The sequence below is a fragment of the Rhinolophus ferrumequinum genome, chromosome 25 (genome assembly GCF_004115265.2).
Source record: "Rhinolophus ferrumequinum isolate MPI-CBG mRhiFer1 chromosome 25, mRhiFer1_v1.p, whole genome shotgun sequence".
NCBI classification, from domain to species: Eukaryota; Metazoa; Chordata; class Mammalia; order Chiroptera; family Rhinolophidae; genus Rhinolophus; species Rhinolophus ferrumequinum.
This window is the reverse complement of record NC_046308.1, coordinates 14,983,696-15,006,476: the sequence shown is the minus strand read 5'-3', so window position 1 is coordinate 15,006,476 and position 22,781 is coordinate 14,983,696. Positions and strand designations below refer to the sequence as shown.

At 49.4% G+C, this 22,781-nt stretch overlaps 1 protein-coding gene across 2 annotated transcripts in view; it reads left to right on the top strand.

Moving 5' to 3' along the window:
• The window catches only part of WSCD2 (WSC domain containing 2), a 103,080-nt gene that overhangs the window by 67,616 nt on the left and 12,683 nt on the right, over window positions 1-22,781 (top strand). For both annotated transcript variants that reach the window (XM_033097482.1, XM_033097483.1), the window contains exons 4-7: window positions 820-1,004; window positions 10,182-10,303; window positions 12,327-12,501; window positions 17,788-17,952. In XM_033097482.1, coding sequence (XP_032953373.1) covers window positions 820-1,004; window positions 10,182-10,303; window positions 12,327-12,501; window positions 17,788-17,952 — 647 coding nt within the window. The remainder of the gene's footprint in view (window positions 1-819; window positions 1,005-10,181; window positions 10,304-12,326; window positions 12,502-17,787; window positions 17,953-22,781) is intronic.

Genomic DNA, 22,781 nt, shown 5'->3' with positions numbered 1-22,781 from the left:
ATAAAGGGGCTGGATTCTGGGGAGATATTTGGCTCATGGCTCTAGACACGGAGGAGCAAGACAGTGGGGTGGGGTGGGGGTACCCCAGGATGGGTGTGTGTGTGTGTGTGTGAAGTGTGCCATGTACGGAAGTTGTATACAGATGGGTGTCAATATGGACATGGTGTGTCTAAATATGGTGTGGGGACAGAGCCAGGAGTGCAGTTTCCAGGCTCTCGGCCTCAGGTGGAAAGGTGCTGGCTCAGGTGGTAAATGGCCATAAACTGTGATTGGATGGCCATCAGCTGTGGCTAGTTGGCCATCAGCTGTCACCAGTGAGCCATTGGCCACTAATATAACTGCTGTGGCTACGCTAGTAGGAAATTGGGGGCTAGCAAGAAGATGGGGGCTGAGCTAGCAAGAGCAGGTTGCAGTTAGCAAGTGGGGTTGGTTGGTTGGCAGAGAAGTGGACGGCGGGTTGCGGAGAGTGTGACTCCTGCTTCCTGTGTCTCCAACCCAGCCGCCAGCGAGACTATAGTGGTATGACTCCCCTATCTATGGCTCTGTGGGTGTTCCTTTTTGGCCTCACCATGTCCTGCGTTCTTATGTGGGGAGTGGGACCAGAGACCCCAGAAGAGACCCTGTGTGACACCGTGCATGATATATGGATAGGTGTATGAGGGTGGAAGACGTCAGGCAGGGATGAAGGCAGGTGGGTGGTCCTTGGTGGTCCTGGTCCCCAGACCCCTCCCACCCCCAGGTCTCCACGCTGTGTGAGTCTCCCTGTCCCAAGGGTGTCTATCGTGGCAGCTGCCCTGGCCTGACACCAGCCTCCCCCAGGGGTTACCTGTACGCTGGGCTGGAGTTCGGCGCCGAGTGCTACTGCGGCCACAAGATCCAGGCGACAAACGTGAGCGAAGCAGAGTGCGACATGGAGTGCAAGGGCGAGAGGGGCAGCCTGTGCGGCGGTGCCAACCGCCTCTCCGTCTACCGGCTGCAGCTGGCGCAGGAGTCGGCCCGCAGGTGTACGTGAGTTGGCCCCTGCCCTCTCCGCGGCTCCTCCCTTGGCCAGCCGGTCACGGCCCGCCCCTACCTGCACGCCCACCCAGCACCTTCCATGGCTCCCCGTCACTCCCAAGCCCTTGGCTGCCTTCCAGGATCCTGCCCCAGCCTCGCCTCCCACCCCACCCCGTGCAGGGCCCTTGGCTCCAGCTACTTGGAATGTTTCCACATGCCCTCTTTTGTCCCCTTCTGAGCTGCCTCCTAGACCACCTGCAGCCCTCATTTGCACCCATCTTCCTCCTTAACAAGCGAAGCTAGAGCCTGAGCTCAGCCTGTCCTTTCTGAAAGCAGACTGTCTCTAACAGGGTGACAATGACAACAGCAAACAATGCATCCTTTTCCAAGTGACTTATGTGGAATTGTCCATCGAATGCACACACTGACCCTCGAAATAGGCATTGATATTCACCTACTCCCATTTCACAGATGAGGAAACTGAGGCCCAATGCCACATAAACAACAGGATTTAACCCAATTCCAGCGCCTATGTCTTTAATGTTCCTATAGAGGGAATTTATCCCTCACTTGTCAGTGCTTCAGTCTTGTTGAAAAAATTCTCTAGTTTCCAAACTAAGGGAGGAAGGGGGATGAATAGGAAAGGCCAGGAGCTGGCCCTCTTCTGTGGACACTGTCCCTTTGTCCCCTCTCTGAGGGTTTAATAGCAGTTAATATCTGATTATCACAAATCTGCTGTGCGCTAAGCCCACTGAAGGCCTGATCTCATTTACTTTCCCGACAACTGTTTCAGGCAGGGATGTTACCGTTATGGATTATCCCCATTTTAGTGGGGAAACTGAGGCTTAACAAATTTAAGTAAGCCTGCCCACGGCCACACAGTCTAATCAAAGGTGACCTTCTGAACTACATAAAGAGCTAATAGCTTTGACCAAAGGTGGAGGGCTGAGGTTCCACCTGGGTACCCTTCGGATGCAATTCCAGAGGCAGCAACAGGAATCTGGCAACTGCATCTCTCACCCTGGGGCCAGCGCTTCCCAAACTTGAATGTGCCAGTGAACTCTACAGGGATCTTGTTAAAATGCAGATTCTGATTCAGCAGGTTGGGGTGGGAGTCTGTATTTCTGAGATGATGCTGGTCCAGGGGTCACACTTTGAATAAGAAGCCCTTAGGCCTCAGTGACGCTGACAAGGCCCCCCTGGAAAGTAAGCCTGTCCACACAGGTGGATTTGGCAGAACCTAACTCCGTCTGCACGTAGAGAGAGACCTCATCCATGACATGTGGATGTCATTGTTTATAAAAATTCACCATTGGTTTGCTTACTCATGTGTTCTGTTTGGCAAATGCCATATTTTTGAAGCCCCATTCAAGCTTTGCTCTGCAACAGGGTTGAGAATGCTGCCAGTTTGCAAAGGGGCTGATGCCTGCAAATGGAGGCCCCATCCACCTCCCGATGGATCCGAAGGCCTCGCTGGCAGAGGACAGAGGTGGTGTGTGGAATCCAGGCTGGAGAATGTTCACACGGAGGGTTCCTGGTTTGGCTGTTAGTGTAATGAGGTTTTAATTTGATAGCAGATTTATCATCCTCATCACTGATCCCTTTATGCCAATATTTATGTTATTTTGATGGTGACTTTTACCATGTGAAGAGATGGCGTTAGAGTCAGGGTATTTTGAGGGAAAGCTGCTACCACTAACACATTCTAGTGGATGAGGATGAGTGAGAAAAGAATTGAGCTGTGTATGTCATTAGCCAGATATTAGGCAGGCGTCCTTTTGGTTAATGTTCGGATTGGCTAGATAATCTGGTCTCTCTCTCTCTCGCCCTCCCTCCCCCCTTGTCCCCACCCCCTCCCCCCTTCTCCCTTTCTGATACACACACACACACACACACACTTCAGATCATCTATTATAATAATACTCTCATGGACCATCAGAGATTTTTCAATCAGCTGAAATATCTCTCTCAACACACAAGACCCCTAGACCTGTTACGATAGGGTATGTTTTGCCCTTGTAGCATTGGGAGGGCTGGGCGGTTGCTAGTGAGCAGCCCCTGCGGTGTCCAGTGGAGAGACAGACCCAGGACCTGTGGGACCTGTTCAAGCATGGGGACTATGTACGGGGGTTGTGGGATCTCTGTCTGCAGGAGCCAAGGGAGCCACACTGGAGCTGAATCTTACTCTAAGGAGATTTCTAGGTGAAAGGGAGAGCCGTGTAGTCCAGCCATGAGCAAAAGCCCAGGGTCAGCAAAGGTCATATGTTGAATGTCGTGTTGGAAGCACCTTCCTTGCTGATGTTCCATTTTACAGTTTTAAAAACTGAGGCCCAGAGAGCAGAAGTGGCTAAATTGAGCCTCCTGGGGAAGGCTATTGGACTGGGGCTTGAAAGATGCGTAGGATTTTGCCTGGTGTAGAAGAGGAGGTTATCCAGATGCAAGACAAGTCGCTAAGCAGTGGGAGAGAGATCTTGGCAAAGGAAATAGTGTGTGCAAAAGCCTAGATGTAATTTCAGGAAATGAGGGGCAGGTATGATTCTTCCAAGGCCCCGGTACCTCCTAGGGACCGAGCATGGCCTGGAACCAGGGTCTGACTCCTGGTGTGGGTGCTCACTCACTACAGTGCGATAGACACGCTTGCACTGGATTCAGGACCCCATCCTCTCTCTTCTGGGGCAACTGCTTGGCTCCAGCTTACCGCCTTCCTTCCCTGACCCCTGGTCTCTCTTCTGCCTTGTTTCCTGACTAAACAATACAGAATGTCCACAGTGTTTGCTCTGCCTCAGTGGCATCCCTGGCTTCCCATTCCTGGGATCTGATTTATACACAAATAAATCCAAAAAGGAGGCTTCCAAGTCACTGGCACATGAGACTCGCTTATATTCCACCAGGCAGAGAAGTGAGCAAGCCATCCAGGAAGCAGGCGGGATGGAAACCAGGTTCCGTTTGTAGCGTCATCAGTTGGTATTAACACTGTGCCTAATTGTGCTTCCCTGAGCAGTGGCACAGAACTCAAAGACTGAAGATTCAAAGGAGGTTTGTTATCTCCCAAGCATCACTCGGGCAGGTGGGGTGGGGGGATCCACCTTCTGTTTCTGAGGTGCTGAAATGCCCCGACAGTAGCGAGAGCGTTAAAAAAAGTTGGCAGAGCAGGTGTCTGCAGGCACCCTGCTATTCTGCCTTGACACAGACTCTCAGGCACATGGACTCATTGCCCTTGTTACCGAGGCACGAGACACGGACCGAGAACCGACACACAGACTTCCTTCTTGGTTGGATTTTTCACAGCAGTTCGTTAAATGTGTCGGCAAGTGTAGCTCTCCTCCCAGGGGCAGAGACCTATCAGTGATTTGAGAGTATTATGGCTTTATAGGGTGTTGCAAGACATATCGTTTGCCTGAAAGATTCTTACAAGATTTGTGTTGCAAGGTTCATTAAAGCCACGTATACACCCAGGTCCTGTGGGTGGCTGTCCATGGTGCTGACCGACCTTTGGCGCTGCCTGAAGCCCCATGACTGCAGACCAGTCTCTCCCAGGGCCCAGCGCTTTATCCTCTTGTTTCTTTTCTATCTTGGTGAAAGTATTATGAAACTTATACTATCACTGAAGAAAATAGGTCCTTGATTTATGGTTCACAATTCACGTACTGTTTGTGTACCATTGTTAGTTCTGGCACCTTTTTTTTTTTTTTTTGTCTTCGAATGTTATGACGGAAATTTTGTTCAATGCTTGTTCTTTAAGCTCACCAATACTCCATTCTAACCACTTCTGCTGAGGGGAGCCTCAGATGATCATGGAAAGTCACGTTTTGATGGATAGACCATTTCTAGCTCTTTCTTTGCCGGGCCTGGAGGCCTCTCCTTGCCCTTGATATATATCTGGGACTGCTGAATTTTATAATTCATATGGACCTTCATGAATTATGCTGTGTAGAACCAAGAAGATGATAGCTAGAAGGTTTTTTTTCTCCTCCATGATGATGGGGGAGAATTGGTTTGCTGTTCTCCCCTAAGAAAATCCAGAAAGGGTGTGGGAGCAATGTGGGTTTTGAAATCAGGCAGACATTGTTTCTATGTCAGCTCTCTCACTTACTTGCTGTGTTGCCTTTGACCAAGCTACATATTCTCTCTGAGCCTCAAGTGCCTCATCTGTAAAATGGGGACAATTCTAACCTTTAAACATGGCTATGGCCTCCAAGTGAGATAAAATTGAGAAAGCACTTAGCACAGTGCCTGTTACAGAGTACCTGTGATGCCCCCTTCTTCCTAAGATGAAAAACTCTTCCATTCACTCTGAGAAGCACCTGATTCAAGCCGCCTGAATTTCCACCAGTCCACAGGAGGCTTTGGTGATGCCTAAAAATGGCTGGTTTGAATTCTCTTCAGAGAGTTAAGCTCTTTGTGTAATTCAGTCTCTCTCTGATTATAGGTACCTGTTAACAGCTTCCAGCTCACTGCCTTTCTTCGTCACTGGCATCTTGAATGCAGTGGAGCTTGGCCTAATTACCGGGGGGATGGTTGCAGGGGGGCTCTTTCAAACCAAGGAGAACTCTTCCACACCTGCCTTTAAGCTGAGGCCCGATGCCACTTACTTCCTTTCTGTGAAGCCCCAGAATAAAGAGATGATAGAACTTCAGAGATTACTTGTGGCTTATTCTGGGCTATTCTTCATCTGCCCCCAGCAAAGAGAGTTGATGAACAGTTTCTCTGCTCGCGTCTTGCTGATAAAAACGCCAAGCTGCTGAGGTCGTGCACCACTTCAGCTGGCCTGGCCATGGAGAACTGACATTGTCAGAATGTGAAGCATAGGCTTTTGTGATCCTTAGACCTCCTCGACCCCCCTACTGCAGGGCCGGAGAGGGTTTCTGGGAAATTTGGGTGGCTGGCACGGGGTCTCTGGAGCTCAACCGTGTTAGAATTGGGCAGGCCTCCTATAGCCTAGCAGAGAGGTGGGAAACTAGGATACGACGTCAAACACGACTGGGGTCAAATCCCAACTCTGCTCCCCACTGCGCGGCCTGGAAAAGGGCCCAAATCTTATTACATCTCAGGGTCTCTGCCTGCAAAACAGGATAGCAGGTATCGTCTCCCTCAGAGGCTGTGGTGAGGTTAATTGACATACTATATGTGTAACGTACTTAGCACTAATGACATGCAGGAAACAGTTGATGATATTACCATTGCTGTTCCTCTTTAGTAAGTGTTGGCCATTAGAAAGACGACCCAGGGTCACTGCGATTGTCCACGGGCTGTGGACTGCACAATCCCAGGGACTACCACCATTCTCAGACTCTGCATGTGCAGAACAGTGGCCCTGAACTCCATGCAGCGTTTCCCTTGTGGATTCAAAACGGTGAAAGATCCGAGATACTGTAAGTTGGATTCTCCCAGAGACAAGGACGTGAACCTTGGTTTGCTTGGGAGGTGACCCCAGGATGCACCTGGAAGGGACTGAGGAAGTGAGACAGGGAAACAAAAGAGCCAATGCAAGGTCCTTTACAAAGCAGGTCACTACAGAGGACAACTGAAGCTTGATCCCACTGGGAAACCCTAGGTGGAGACGGCACTTCAGAGGTATCCCACAGGAGGGGCAGGAAGCTGCAGTATTTATCTTTGCACTCTTACCCATCATTGGCTGAAGGTGGCTCCCAGGGAGATGAGCTCCCTCACGGCCCTTAAGGCGGAGTCCTGGGTGTTTATTATAGGTCCCTGTCAGCTATCCTGGGATGGTGAGTGCCAGCGGCATATTGATGGGGCACACTGTCTACTATGTAGGATTTAGCCACCCTTCACATATCACAGACAGATGATGGAGAAAGAAGCAGGAAGAGACATTGACTGAGTCCTGGTTAGGTCTCAAGCACTGTAAATGTCATCGCAAGAACTTCCGCCCCAACTGTGCAGGGTAGATATAGTGATCCACATTTACAGATGAGGAAACCAAGGCTCAGGAAGTGAAGACACCTGCCGGGGACATACAGCTGACTAAGTGGGTGATCCAGATCTATCTGAATTTAAAACCAACTCCCTTTCCACTGGGCACCTGGGCTTTTTGCAAACAGGCAGGTGTCCCCCACTGCTGTGAAAGTCTCAAATTCTTTATGTCCTTAGGAAGGTCCAGGGATCCAGGCTGGCCACTTCGCTTTCATTTTCAGACATAAGAGATGTAAGAGCCTCTAACCACTGATGGGGAGAACCAGGTGGCCCATTTTACAGATGGAGAAAATGAGGGTAGAAAGATGAAGTATCTTGGCCACCCTGTATATTCTCAGTGTCTTGATCACCAAGCCACAATGGAGATCAACCTGCCAAAACAAATGGCCTTCAGAGCTCTCCCCAGATCCCTGGGAGTCCTCAGAGCCCTTCTGGTTTCCCTCAAAAGCAGAAAAGGCAGGACTATAGGAAGACCCCACATCCAGCAGGTCAACTGCTCCTGGAACCAACTTCCCAAACCTGTTCCCTCCCCCACCCCCACCCCCAGCATACACCTTGGCCAAAGAGAGATTCATAACAGTAGTTCCTGATTCCTGTCTGGCCCTCTAAGGCCTCGGAAAAACCTCACCTTATTTGGTATTCAGGGCACTCAGCGCAGTCCTCTCTCAACTGAGAGGGTCAGGGACTCATTAACAGATGCTTAAATGTCACAGGAAGACAACCTGAGCAGAGCGAGCTTACAGAGTCTAACTTCCTCTTCCCACCCTTGCAGCCTGGCCTCCTGACGTCCAGGAAAGCAAGAGAAAAATCCTATGAGGAGATGCCAGGGTCGGGACTCAACTTCCTCCTTCCCTTCCTTTCCATTGAAGTCTGAAGGCAGCCGGCAAGGAGACAGATGCGCAGACCTTTGCCTGCCCCTTCCACTGTACTCACAGCTCACAAGGCTCATCCCTGTCCGTCTCTGAATGATCCACCTAACATTCATGCCTCCATTTTAGAGATGAGAACACGAAGGCTCTAAAAGGAGAGGAAATTTGCCCGAGATCAAAGGGGTCAAAGGCGGAGGAGAGCTGCCTGTTTGATAGGTGTAGACACTGCATTCCAGGGAGGAGAAGCAAAGTCAGGACCAGAGCTCCTGGCTGCTGGCTGCTGGTCTTCTGAGAGCAAAGCCAGCATCTCCTCACTCTGTAACCAGAGCTGGCATCTGGCTGAGTTTTCTGATGAAGTAAAGATTCGCCCACACTGTTTCAGGCCTCCCCTGTCACTGCTGGGAATCTTTAGCTCAAATGCGTGATCCCCTCCCTGCCCTCACCTTGTATGGCACCTTTCGTGAGCATCATTGCGTCTTCTTCGGGGTGGCTGATAAACTTACAGGGCTTCCCTCTGAGCACCCCCGGCCACGGGACAGGAGACTGGTGGCACTGGTGGCATTTGGAGTGTGTCAGTTCCTCACTTGGGGGGGCGGTCAAGGACTGTTCTGTACAGAAGGGAATCACTGCATAGTCAAAGTCCCGCTCCTCGCCATTTACATGTGGGGAAACTGAGGTCTGGAGGACCCCACAGCGAGTCAGCAACCTCCTAACCACCCCCAACCACCACCAATGTCACCACTGCCTCCCTCACCAGGCTGGAGCCAGAGATGGGGACGGTGGGGAAAAATAGCACTGGGTGTGTGCAAGCCTGCGGCATGTTCTGGAAATCAGCCATTTACCCAAACTCCAGATGTCTTCTTCATTTGCTAGATTGGCCTTCGCAGAATGAACAACTGCAGGCTACTGGGTACCAGGTGGTAGAAGTAATCACTAGGACGCTTTTGACAGCTGAAATGTAAAATTGTCATTTTTAAACTCCCTTCGCTCTTCCCCCTTCCTTCTTCCCAAAGGTTAACCTTTTTTTTTTTTCCCTGAGATAATCCTCAGTACGTTCTTTTGCTAACGGTGAGCCCTCGGGTTTGTCACGTAACTGCCCCTCTCTAAGCCCTGCTTCTCTCATCTGTGAAATGAGAGTTGACTACAGACCTTGGGGAGTTTTCAAGGTCAATGAGATGATGTTTGTAGAGTTCTCAGCAGAGCTGATCACACGTAGTACTCAATAAATGTACCTATTTAGTGCTGCTGGTTTTGATTTATGCGGTGCCAACAGCATCCTTTGTTTTCTGTGAAAGCCGTGCCTCTCGAAAGGTATGTGCAACACACATTTGAGAACAACTGAACCCAATTTTAAATGAGCCATATGAGCCTTTCCATAGATGTGACAGGAGCCACTTTTTTAAAAAAATGTGTCTTCATTACATTAAAAAGCTACATATTCACTCTAGAAAAAGCTAGAAAAGCTTTACAAAAAAGATGGAAATAGAAATTGTTGATAATTCTACTCTGTCAATCAAGAGTTCTCCAGAGAAACAGAATCAGGAAATTAGGTAGATAGATAGATAGATAGATAGATAGATAGATCAATAGATCAATCGGCAGATAAAAGAGATATATTTATGTAAGGAATTTGCTCACACAGTTGTAGAAGCTGGTAAGTCTGAGATCTCTAGGGCAGACCAGCAGGCTGGAAATGCAGGCAGGAGTTTATGCTGCAGTCTCGCGGCAGAATTCCTTCTTCTCTGGGAAGCCTCAGGTTTTCCCTGAAGACCTGCAACTGATTGGGCAAGGCCCACCCACGTCTTGGCAGGAAGTCTCCTTTGTCTCTTTAGCGTCAACAATCGGGATGTTTCCAAATTAGATGACGGTAAAAGGAGTCCCTTCGACACATCGGTCCCTTTTAGCCTGAAGGTGTTCAGCGCGGGGTGGGCAGAGACTCCGGGGGCCCAGAGTTTTCCCCCAAAGCCCAGGATGATGGGAGAAGGGCAGGACAGCCCTGGGCCCTTTGCCTACCTCCATCCTCACAAGCCCCACATGCTCGGCCCTCCCCTGATAAGATCATGAAAACCCTCCATGGCGTCTCTCATCGCAGGGCATGGGGAGTTGCCACTGTTGAGAATGAGGAAACCAGATATAGGAAGGTGACACAGGAAAGGGGAAATGTGGCCCAGCAGGGACATCTCAGTGCCCTGGATGGCTGACAGAGACGCCAGGATTGAGGAGAACAGTGAAGGACATAGCTCCATTAGTCTCCACTTTGGTTCACTGTGTGCTCTTGGGCAAGACTCTTGCCTTCTCTGGGCTTCAGTGTGGAAGTGCTTCCATCAGAAGGTGGTTCTCTCAGCCTGGGTCTGATGACTCCTTCCCGCTCTGGCTCTCCAGATGGAAGTGCGGTCTTCCGAGGCTGCTTCCGCAGGCCCGACAACCTCTCCCTGGCCCTGCCCGTGACTGCTGCCATGCCGAACATGTCTGTGGACAAGTGTGTGGACCTCTGCACAGAGAAGGTGAGCCCGCGGTCCTACTTACGAAACTCCGGGGAGGGGCAGTTTGGAACAGGATGCTTGGCTGGAGAAGCAGCAGCCCAGAGGGGATGAGGGAGGTCATTACGATAATCCATGACATGGGGGAGGGGTATGCCTGTTTGGTGTGGATCCGAGGCATAGGAGTGACACAGGGCCGAGTTCTCTCCCTCTGAGGAAGTGTGTTTGTTCCAGTAGTGAGGAATGCTCAGGAATGAAGGTGACCTTTGAACTGGGGCTAAAAGATGAGTAGAAGATTGCCAAATAAAGGCAAGGACAATTCCACCCTGGAACGGAGTGAGTTCCCTGTCATTGGAGGTGTGCAAGCTGAGGCAGGCGTGGTGTCCAGAGCTTTGGGCATTGGATAGCAATTGGACTGGATGATCTGTAGGTCCTGTCTCAACCCGAGATCCTTGATGGCTGACTGTGTGTATCTGTCTTCCCTGGCCAGGCAGTGAACTCCACAAAACTAAGAACTGTGCCTTTAACATTCTGTGCCACCCCCCAATACTCAGGACAGAGCTGCCGTGTTTCTCCGAAAATAAGACCTAGCCAGACAGTCAGCTCTAATGCGTCTTTCAGAGCAACAATGAATATAAGACCCAGTCTTATTTTACTATAATATAAGACTGGGTCTTGTATAATATAATGTAATGTGATATAATATAATGTAATATAATACAGGGTCTTATATTCATTTTTGCTCCAAAAGACGCATTAGAGCTGATTGTCTGGCTAGGTCTTTTCAGGGAAACACGGTAATACCTCTTAAGAAAGAAATCAAACCTACTCTGGCGAAGGCCGCTGGATCCAGCCATGTAGGTGTGACCTTGTTTGTTATCAGATTCTTCCCAATCCAGCCTGGGGGAGAATTCAGGGCTCTGGGTCTGGAATAGAAGCCGAATGGACAAAGGACAGTCCACTGCCCTGAAATCTTAGGTCCATCCTGCTCCCACTTAGCTGTTCCATGGACCAAATAAAGTAATCAGAAGCTGCTCTCCCAACAAAGACTGTGGAGGCATGTAGGTCCCAGTATTCTCCTTGGCTTAAAAGAACGGACTCAGACGGCTTTTCCCAAAGCAGGGGCTTCGTCTCAATGTGAGACCAGGGGGCATTGACCGTGGTGGGTTACATACCGTGAGAAAGGCATTTCTTTTTCAGTTTTCTTTCAAGTCCTCCAGGGGAAAGCGTCATCTCAGTGCTAAATTGTCTTTAACCCTTCTGTACCTTCGACTAATCTCCGTTTTGCAGGAAAAATGGAGCCTCCCATGGGGCTCGGAGTCTTGGCAGGCAGAGTGCCTTAGTTAGAATGTAATTACAATGTTTGGTTTCTATAGTATTTGCGTTTCCAGTATGGAAATGTATGAAAGTGCTACTTGTCCATAAGTACTACTGGTGGGAGTGATATAACGTTTCCTTTGAAACTTAAATCGCAAAAGGCGAGTTAAAGGAAACAAATCAATAAAGAATAGTATAGCAAAACGAAAAAGAAAATGGTAGCTCTGTAAAGCAATGGGTATATTAATTAGCTTGATTGTGGTGATTAAGTCACAGTGTATACATACTTGTATATCAAGACATCAAGTTGTACACCTCAAATGTGCACAATTTTTATTTGTCAATTATACCTCAATAAAGCTGGAAAATATACTGGGGGTGCCAAAAAATGTATACAAGTGGACACTTTGGTCAACGTTGCTCAAGCAGTAGTTCGCCATAATCAGAAGTATCTGGACACTGATTGTAGTTGCAGAAGTCAAACGTGACCTGTGTTCATCTTTTGTTATCGGTACATATTGAGTATTACAATTTTAAGACAGTTTTCCTTTCTTAATGTGTATACATTTTTTTCACTCCCACTGTATAATAGTGCAGGAGGTACACAGATGGGGCAAAATCATAAGAGCAGGGTTCACTGTTTGGGGATCCTCAAGTTGGAGAGAGTGATGGAGAGTCTGGGCCGTCCAGGGACTTAGCGACTGTTCTTCGTCTCCCACTCCATCCGCAGGAATACCCGCTGGCAGCCCTTGCAGGCACCGCGTGCCACTGTGGGTTCCCCACCACGCGATTCCCCCTTCATGAGAGGGAAGATGAACAGCTCTGTGCCCAGAAGTGTAGCGCAGAAGAGTTTGAGAGCTGCGGGACCCCCAGTTACTTCATCGTGTACCAGACGCAGGTCCAAGGTAAGCCAGGCCTCCCCCGGGCAGATGCCCAGAGGTTCTCCCAGTGGCCACTCTCCCAGAGGTGCCCCAGTCAGTCCATTCCATACAGCCCATGCCTTGCAGGGCAGAGGGCAGAGGGCAGGGCTGGTGAAGTTGGCCAGGCTTAGGGATCCTAGGTAGGCAAGAGAGAGACGGCCCCAGACAATGGGGCTGGGTGCTAAAGACCTTCATCTCTCCCTCACACGGACGACCCCCTGAGTGGCTCTTTTCCTGTAAGGGAGGCAGTGAGATTGAGTGGAAGGATACCTGGACTGGGATCACACAGACTCGCTGCATGATCCTGGACACGTCACTTCTCCTTTCCGGGCCTCAGTTTCTCCATCTATAAAATACACCTGTAGATTGTTGACCTCCAAGGGCCCTCCCAATTCTAGGATGCTGTGTGTTTATCTGTAATTTCTTCTCTTTCCATCTCAGTCATCATTTCTGTCCTTCTCTTGCTAGTGGAACCCACAGTCACTGTTTGTGTCTTCTTCCGGCTCTTGGGGCACCAGACCGTGATAAAGATGATGGTGCTGGTGGCGGTGGCGGTGGTACTTGGGGTTTCTCAAGGACTTTCTTTGGGCCAGACTCCTTGGGCGTGGAGTCCTTTGTTTGCATTTTCTCCCTGAAACCCTCAGCTCTCCTATGACGGGGTAACAGTCATTATGCTCACTTTACAGGTGGGGGTCCTGAGGCTCGGACACTTAAGGGACTTGCCTGAGGTCACTCTGTTTATAAAGTTTCTAGATGAAAATCTTTTCTCCCGAGGGAGGCATCTCAGAAAGCGGGTGGCATTTGAGAGGGGCCTTGCTGGGACACTCAGCCCAAAGTGTCCCTGGAAGGATTACCCAATATGTGAATATACCGACCACCCACTATGCACTACTCTTACGCCTAAGCCTCACCCCATGTAATGGCGTGAAGCCCACAGTAAGCCTGTGATTGGGGCAATATCATCCCGGCCTCACAGATGGGGGAAGCAAGACTCCGCGAGGTCAGGAACTGCCCACAATTACACACCGACGAGAGTGATTTGCTTTCAGTTCTCTGACTCCAAAGCCCCTGCTAGAAACCTCTGCCCACAGTGTAAAGAACACCCCCCAGACCCTCTGAAGGCTGGGGAGCCAACAACCACCATGGGGCTAGACCTCTTTTCTTCTTCATCTCTCAGGAACCAGGCTGCCTTGTATGGTTGGGCAGGTTGGGCACTGACTGCACAGGCACGACCGACAGGAAAAGTGGTGCCTGAAAGCCAGCCCATGCTCTGCCTGTCATGCCACGCACGCTGGATGGCAGCACATCTGCCCGGAGGAAGTGGAGGGCACCTTTTTCTGATTTGCACAAAGGTGCTGTCAGAGCTCATGGCAGCCCCACCGATAGCCCAGCCCCTGCTTGGCCTGATGGCCATCGCAGTGGTGGTCAAATATGGCTGCTGCCTTGGTGGCGAAAGTCCTGCTAAGAGCCCAGGGAGTGGGAATGCTTTTACCAAGTGCAGCCCTTGGCTTTGTTTAGACTCCAGTGAGGACGGATGAGCGTTTGTTAGTTTTCAGGAAATGTTGGTTAGTCTGTGCAGAACTGGGTTGTCTCAACCTACAGGGTGGGTCGCACACAGGTTAATTATCCCATGGCCATGAACGGCTGTGATGTGGGCAAAACAGACACTGGAGCCTTTTTTCTTTTTTTAATTTTTATTGGGGAATATGGGGGAACAATGTGTTTTTCCAGGGCCCATTAGCTCCAAGTCAAGTTGTTGTTTCCCATCTAGTTGTGGAGGGTGCAGCTCACTGGCCCATGTGGGAATCAAACCAGCAACCTTGGTGTTAAGAGCACTGTGCTTTAACCACTGAGCAAACCGGCTGCCCCCAAGCCTTTTCAATAGCCAATAAAGAGCGCCTAATCGATTGGTTTGCTCTCCCCTGTGTCCTGCCCCCAGGCCATTACTGCTTTTCAATTTTTCCATGTCACGCTTATAGTCTCTACACACGGGAGGTTTGAGAGTCATGCTGCCAAGAGCCTGGTCCACCATGGCTGCCATTTATTGAACATCTACTATGTGCTAAGCCCTGATGCTCTTTCCAGGAACTAAGTAATTATTGAGCACTACTATGTGCGAGGTACTGTCTAAACTCTTTAGACCCGATTAACTCACCTAACCCTCACAACAACCCAATGATAGAGACGCTATTTTTATTACCATTTTACAAAGGAGGCCACTTGGCACAGAGAATTGAGTAGCTCAGCCAGAATCATACAGCTGGAACAGGGCAGAGTTGGGAGTCAAGCCCAGACAATCTGGGTCCTGAGACTGTACTCTTACCCACAGCTTTTCAACATATACCACAAATACCTCACACACACTATCCATTTAATCCTGTAAGATTTTAGCCCCATTTTACAGGTGGGGAAACTGAGGCTTAGAGAGGTGAAGTGCTTTGTTCAATGTCACACATCCAGACCATACGTATCCTGGATTGAAACCTAGGTCAGTCTGATTCCAAAGCTATACACACTACTGTCTCCAGCATCTGCTTTGATTTGTGGAGCTTCAGAGCCAAATACACTTTCTTTTTCATGCTGAAAACAATTGCCTTTACCTTGAAGTTGGTCTTGGCCTCCCAGGCGGTATTTCAGCGGAGAATTCTGTTTTCCAGGAAAATTGAAGTGCTAGGTTCTTTCTCTCTCCCAGCATCTTATTATGAGAAAATGTGAAACCTCCAGAAAAATTTGAAAGAATTACGTAGTGAACACCCATATACTATCCCATAGATTTTACATTTGTCCACATTTTGTTATATTTACTTTTTCATACATCTCTCCGTTTCTCCATCCTTATTTTTTGATGCATTTCGAAGTAAGTTGCAAACATTGTTACACTTCATGTGCATATCATTAATTACAAGTTGATATTTGCTGATGATTGTTTGAAGTAACATTTACAATAGAGCAAAATGCACAAAATAAAAAACATAACCATACTCCAGAAGGTTTTACATCTAGGCTCCTTTCTACAGTGTGTTCCCATGAAAACCATTCCCAGATACCACTTGGTTCCAACAAAGACCAAGACTTGGTTTCTTATTTCCCAAGTCGGCTCTCCTCTGAACCAACAGATTAAACATGGCAGGTGGGAGGAGAGCTGGGCCTCTGGCTGGTAGCCACCGTTGATTGGCACTCACAGCATGTGACCCCTGCACTAACACTCAACACACATTCTCGCATTTAACCTTCTGACAAACCCAAGATGCGATTGCTGTCAATAGTCCCATTTTACAGGTGAGGAAACTGAGGCTCAGTCCATCATTTTTCCCGAGGTCGCCCAGCAAGCAGGTGGCAGACTTGTCATTTAAATCTAGGAGTTTAAACTTCTCTCCCAAAGGACGGTTGCAAGAAATCAATGTAATCAAAGTAAGATTTCAATAATGGCAGATCACCACAGAACAGGACATACTGGGGGGCCGTCCTGGGAGGAGTTGTAAGCAGGGCAGAGTGATGGGTGGTATCAGATGCTCCTGAGTAGTCCAGCGAGGTGAGGCCAGATTGAACGCCAGTGACTTTAGCAGGAGCTGCTTCTGTGTAGTGAGCAGGGAGGAGCCCAGAGTGCAAGGGTTGGGAGCAAGTGGGAGGACTTGGAATGGGGTGTGGGGACAGCTCGGCCAGAAGTACGCCTGGGAATGGGGTGAGGAGAGAAAGTGGTCGCTGGAGGTGGGGGAGTTAATGATGGAGTTGTTTGTTCATGTTTGACTACTCGTGCTGGAGCCCGCTGAGAGAGAGAGAAGATACAGGGAAATCAATGGAGCAAGGAGACTGGGGAGAAGGGCGTAGAAGGGATGAAGACACTAGAGCGGGGGATGGCCCTTTCTTCCGTGGAAGAGGATGGGATGCAGAGCAGTGTTGGGAGCGCAAAGGGCAGGAGAGGGAGGTTTGCTTGCATCACCATCATGGTAAATAAGGTGAGGTCATCGGCCCAGAATGAAGAAGCAGGGCTGGGACCAAAAGTCCAGGATTCTCTCTTCCTTTTCCACAGTAAAGCTTACACGGGGCCTTCCCTCAGCCGCCCTTACATCTGTGGGGACCAAAAGAAATCACCACTGTGCTCTCACAGCTCCAGGATGGGTTGCCGTGGGAGGTGTGGAGGCACATACTTTCCATGAGCTCGGATAGTAGTGGCATCCTGAGGTCTCTGTGAAGGCAGAGAGTCAAGAATATCAGAACGGTATTCACCTGCCCAACCCATTTTACAGATGTGGAAGTTGAGGACTAGAGAAAAATAATAATTACACCCTTTGAGTACTTTAGTGTATGAACATATTACGTGCATTATTTCGTTTAATCCTCACAAGCACTCTACAAAGTAGATATTATTGTTACCCACCCATCCATCCAACCACCACTGCATCCATCTACCCACCCATCCACCCATCTGTCACGCGCCCATTCATCTACCCCCCCATCTACCCATCCATCCATCCATCTATCCATCAATCCAAGAAACATTTATTATCTCTGCTACATGCCAGACTGGGGAATCAGCAAAGAACAATACAGGCAGGGTTTCTGACTAAACAGATTATTCTTTGAATTACAGTTGTGATAAGTGACATGAAGGAGACGATATAGTGCACTAACGATAACCCCAGGGAGTCAGGGAAGGAAGGAAGGAGGTACCAGTGTAGCTGAGAGTAGAAGAATAAGAGGCAGTCTACCTGACAAAGGCAGGTTGGAGGCAGTGAAGGCTGAGGAAACAGTACGCCTGAAGGTGCCGAGTCAGGAAGGAACAGAGCACGGATGAGGAAGTAAAGGGATACCAGGTGGCTGGTAGGTGGCGGTGGGATGGAGCAGGTAGGTGGGATGAGCCTGGGAGGATGCAAGGGCTGGGCCACGCAGGCCATGGAGGCCAAAATAGGCACCTTGGATTGCATCTCATGTAGCTGGACACCATTTGAGGGTTGAGTCTGGGGTGGGGGTATGAGAAAGTGACTCCTGGTGCCAGGGAGAAAATGGAGACAGTAGGGAAGACTCATCCTCCAAGCTGAGTTTTATTGAATCCCTACTATGTGCATATCCTTTTCAAACATTATGTCATTTAATCCTCACATCGACCCTGTGAGGGAGGAACCATTTCTCCCATTTTACAGATGGGGAAACTGAGGCCCAGAAGAGGTTTCGTCATGTGCACTGGGTCACATGGCTGGGTAGTGGCAGGGGTGGGACTCACACCCAGGCTCCATCTGCCCCTGCCCCCTGTCTGTGTCCTGCCCTTTGCAGACAATCGCTGCATGGACAGAAGGTTCCTTCCAGCCAAGTCCAAGCAGCTCATCGCACTGGCCAGCTTCCCGGGTGCCGGCAACACGTGGGCTCGCCACCTGATCGAGCTGGCCACCGGCTTCTACACTGGCAGCTACTACTTCGACGGTTCTCTCTACAACAAAGGTGAGGAGGCGGAGGGCAGCAGGGAGGACGCACTACGAGGGCATGGGGATACCCTTCTTGAGCACCTACTGTGTGCTGCTCAGCACGCCTGGGCATGTGTATTGAGACCTACTATGTGCTTGGTACCTTCTCTTTGCTTCTATCCACAAACATCTTCCTGAGCATCGTGTCCTGGGTACCTCACCTGCATCTGTTCAATAATGGACATTGATCACGCACCTGCTATGCACCTGGTACCTGCCGTCCATGTAGATCACTGCAGACATTCCTTGAGCACCTGCAGTGTGCAGATACCTCATCGCAGACATTTACTGAGGTCCAATAACTATGGTCACTTGGGGGCCATTTGTTGAGTACCTACTACTGCTCATCAGGTATCTTAATTTACATTTAAGTCAATGATAGTTGTTGTGCAGGTGCTTTATTTTCACTCCATTCACAGGTGTTTACTGAGCACTGCTATGTTCTGGTGTGTTTCCTAAGTTTGGCTTCCCAGCAGGCATTTATGGAGTGCCAACTGTGTGCCAGGTAGTTTGTGTAGGTCAGATTGCCACAGGTGTTCTCTTGGCCACCTACGACGTGCCAAGCGCTGTGCCACGTGCTCTGTTTTTGTTTAACCCTGCACAGTAAACCTGGGAGGTAGGGTGATGGTACTATTTCCCAGATATGAAAACTGAAGCCTGGAGAGGAGAAGTCACTTACCCAGAGTCATACAGATCTTTTTTTAGTGGGCTGATCCACAGTTGCACCCTATCGTTTCCTGGTTTCAAAGCCCACACTCTTATTACTCCACCACACAGGCAAGAAATCCCTGGAGTTTCTTACTGGGGAAGTGGAAATCTTGGATGAAATGACCACGAGGTGTGAAGCCCTCTTCTGGACAAGGCAGAGCGGGGGTAGGGAGTATCAGGGAAGCAGGGGCTCTGGAGGGGTTTTGAGTCTCCATGTGGAGCAGCCTTAGGCCATGAGTCTTTCTGTCTGCAAACTAGATAATGACCACTTCTCGGCTGTGTGACTTTGAGCAAGTTACTATACCTCTCTGATTCTGTGTCATCATGCACAAATTAGAGATAACAGTATGTACCTGGTGAGGTTGTTGTGAAGGTTAATGAGTTGGTATATGTAACATGCTTAATACCTAGTAAGTGTTCATAAATGTAGGCTGTGAATTCTATGGTCTGGATGCCAGGCACTGGCCAGGAGCAGGTGTTGACAAAGAGCATCCCCGAACCCCAGCTCAGGGAGAGCCACGGGCTATATCTGTCTGAGGGTGAAAAGCAGGCGGGAGACGGAGAGTAAGGGAGAAAAGCCAAGAAAGGTGAAAAGGAACGGGTCAAAGGATGGAGTTGGCAAGTGGTGGGGTATAGGGTCCACCTTAGAGTCCTGACGTTTTGCATATTTATTCGTTTTCAGTTTTGAATTAGGCAATCATTTGTGGAGCGTCTCTTATGTACGAGGCTCCTAGCTGAGGGTTTTGCATGTTTATACCAGGATTTGAACCCAGGCCTGGCTGTCAACAGTATTTCTGCTCTTCACCTACGCTGTGCTGGCTTTATGGGAGGAGCCCAGTCACATTGTAGAATGTCCCTAGCATGTCCTGGGGCAGTGGCTGGGGAAAGCAGGCTCAGAAAGCATCCTGTGTCTGGTCTGCAGTCTAACCTTCCTGGCTGTGGCTGCTGCCACCCTACTCATGGAAACCTAGAATGTCACACATAAAAGAGTCCTTAAGGATCATTTAGTTCAGGGATCCAAAGTAGTTTCATTGCGTGTGTCAGTTCCAATGAATCCTTGCTTTAGGCTTGTCGACGAAAAACATCCAGCCTAAGAGAAAACATGTAAGAGTTTATTTGAGCCTAACTGACGACAATTGCCGGGAAGCAAAATCACAACGGATTGAAAAAATGCTCTGCGAAATGGCAGTTTGCAGCTTATTTTATACAGAGAATCAGAGGAGGAGGGTTACATGAAATCCTTGGTGATAGATTAAGGGGGTGGGAGAAGGCAAAGCGGGGAAGTCTCTGGGATTGGATAAAAGTAAACTGGAGAAACAGGTACTTCTTTCACATAGGAGGTTACAGGATAGTTAATAGTTCACACAGAGATGGTAATCAAGGGACAAGAATAATGAGGGATTCTGGACTTTCCTGCTCTGGTCCAGAAAAAGGGATGACTGACATTCCAAGGATGTCATCTTAGGTGCAAAACGACAACAGACAGGCCCACTGAAAGGCACAGATTAACTTTATGAAGGAAGCTAACGATGTGACTTCCCGCCACGGCCCACTTAGTTATGACATTTATGCTCACGCCATCTTATGTGGTTATTTTCAGTCTCCTGAGCTTGTCAGGTTTAACCTGTGTCCCCTTTTCCGTCCTCAGGATAATGTGTTAAGAAGGATTCTGAGGTTCTGTTCTCCCTCAGAAACAAAGTGTCTTAATCTAGTATAGTAGTGATGCCAGTGGCGGATGTAGAAGGGGGATGGTAGCCTACATGCCAGGTCTTTAACATCTCTCACCTAACGCAACCCCCTAACTTCAGACAGGGAATCTCAGGGGGCTATCAGATCGGATTTTCAATCTGAACTCCGTTACTTATCAGCTGTGGAAACTTAGGCAAGATTCTTCACCTCTCTGAGCTTCAGTTTCCTCATCTATAATATGGGGATGTCATATTATAGAAATTAGAGAAGTTACAGAGATTTTGAAAAAATATAGTAAGATAATGTGTGATTCTGTGTTATAAAATATACATGATTTTTCAAATGACATGTAACCAGGACAGGCAACTCTTCTGTCAAAGTCCAAGGGGGTCAGTCTCTATGATGTGTCCCTACACATTAGAATCACCGGGGAGATTTTGACGTCCTGATGCCCAGGCTGCACGGAGACTGTTTCCATCAGACTCTTGGGAGTGGTCAGCGCATCGGTGTGTTTTCAAAGCTCCCACGTGATCACCCCAAAGTGACTCTGGTGCAAAGTCAAAATGAGACCCCTGGCCCTAGACTAGGAACCCGGTATTCTCACTTCCAGACCCACAACATTCAAAAAATTGGTCTTTGTTCTATATTTTTAATACTCAAGTCTTGGGGAATATCAAGAGTCAATAATGAATCAAGTGAGCTGTTTACTAAAATTTTAACAAGAAAGGGAGGGAGGGAGGGAAGGAGAAAGGGAAGAAGGAAAGAAGAGAAAGGAAGAGAAAAAGCAAGTATCCACCCTCCCTGGCCATTCCCCTGGCTCAGGCTGTGTAATGTTTCCTTAAGTCCCACAGAAAAGGCAGAGGTTTGTGGGCAGGTCACAGGCGCCTGAAGCTTTGAGTGGAGCTGGCTTTTGACTAGGGGCTTAAAAATACTTCCTGTGGCCTGAACCCTGGCAGGAAACAATGAGCTCTCCCTGGGAGTTCAGGACTGACAGTGGGGGGCTGGCAAAGAGGGATGCCTGCCCCCAGTAGCTTCAGTCAGTCTGGCCGACCCCGAAGTCCCTCTGCCATCACCTTTGCCGCTGAGAGATGCTTAACTTAATGAAATCCTCAAACCGATGGGTCCTGGAGCCTGGGGGAAGCGGGAGGTGGTGCCAGAGGGAGGGGTGATTTGCCCCCACTGGGCTGCAGTTCTGCCCCGTTCATGCATCAGACTCTGGGCATAATAAGCAATCTGCAGATGAAAAACACACCAGACATTGGCACCTGCTGTCTCCTCTCCCTGGGACATCAGCCCTGCCCCCACCCTAATTCTCACTCATCTGCCTGGAACCTGTTCCCGCAACCGCAGCTCATGGCCCCCTTTGCAAAGTCTCCGGCGGACTTAGGTATCCTTCTCCTTTATCTTCCTTGGACCCAGGGCACTCCAGCGTCACGGCCATTATTATTATTCCTGTATTCATGTCACTGTTAATAATACTAATAATCGCGGGCATTTATTGAATCTGTGATGGGCCCAGCGCTGTGACAGGTGATTTATATATTTTGTAACTCAGTCTTGGGGTGTGTGCACAGCAGGTGGGTAGGACTTACCCAAAAGGACAGGAGGGAGTCCCAGGCAAGGAGAGGGGGAGTAACACAGCACGATGGGTGAAGGGCAGTAGCTTGGCGATATTGTGCAGTGAAGGGGGTGGGGGCTGGGGCAGGAGGCAGGAGGGGCAGCCAGGGCTGGACAAGGCAAAGCCCCTGGAAAGCTCTCCTGAGAGCTGTGCACATTATGCTGGGGGCAGTGGGTGGGCGGGGGCCGGGGGAGGGGTATAGAGAATTTTAAGCAGAAAAGTGGTGTGAAATAACCCGTCTGGCCACAGGGGTAGGATAGGGGACATTTAGCCTCCAGCATCATCTAGGGAAACAACATGGTGGGGACGAGGGGACAGTGGGGAGGGGCACTTAGGAGGTGGTTGATTCGAGGTGAGGGGGCCTCCGTGAAGGGCTTGAGGGGGGTTCTGTACGAGCGGATTCTCCAGCGATTCTTGCTGATTTACATAAGCCCCTTAGAGTTTCCTCCCTCATCTCTGCTACCAACTAGCCGGAGAACTGGGGTCATGTCCCCCTTCTACTTGAGACCTCCATTCCCTCCTCTGTTACAAGCATGTGTCCTTGGGGTGACCCTCAGGGCCCTCTCGGTCTGCAGGGCTGCTCACATCCTCCTCTTCCTGCACTTTCTCTGCAACCTTTTCTTACTTCATTCTGGCAAAAGACCCACCCCACCAAAGGGCTGGTGAGTAAAAGAGGGAGGGAATTGAATGAAGGAATGAACGAACGAAAGAACCCTTCCCTCCCAGAATCCAGGTGTCTGTCCCACTTGAGTTTTGCTTTCTCTTCCCTGACTGACCGAGGCAGTTTGGCC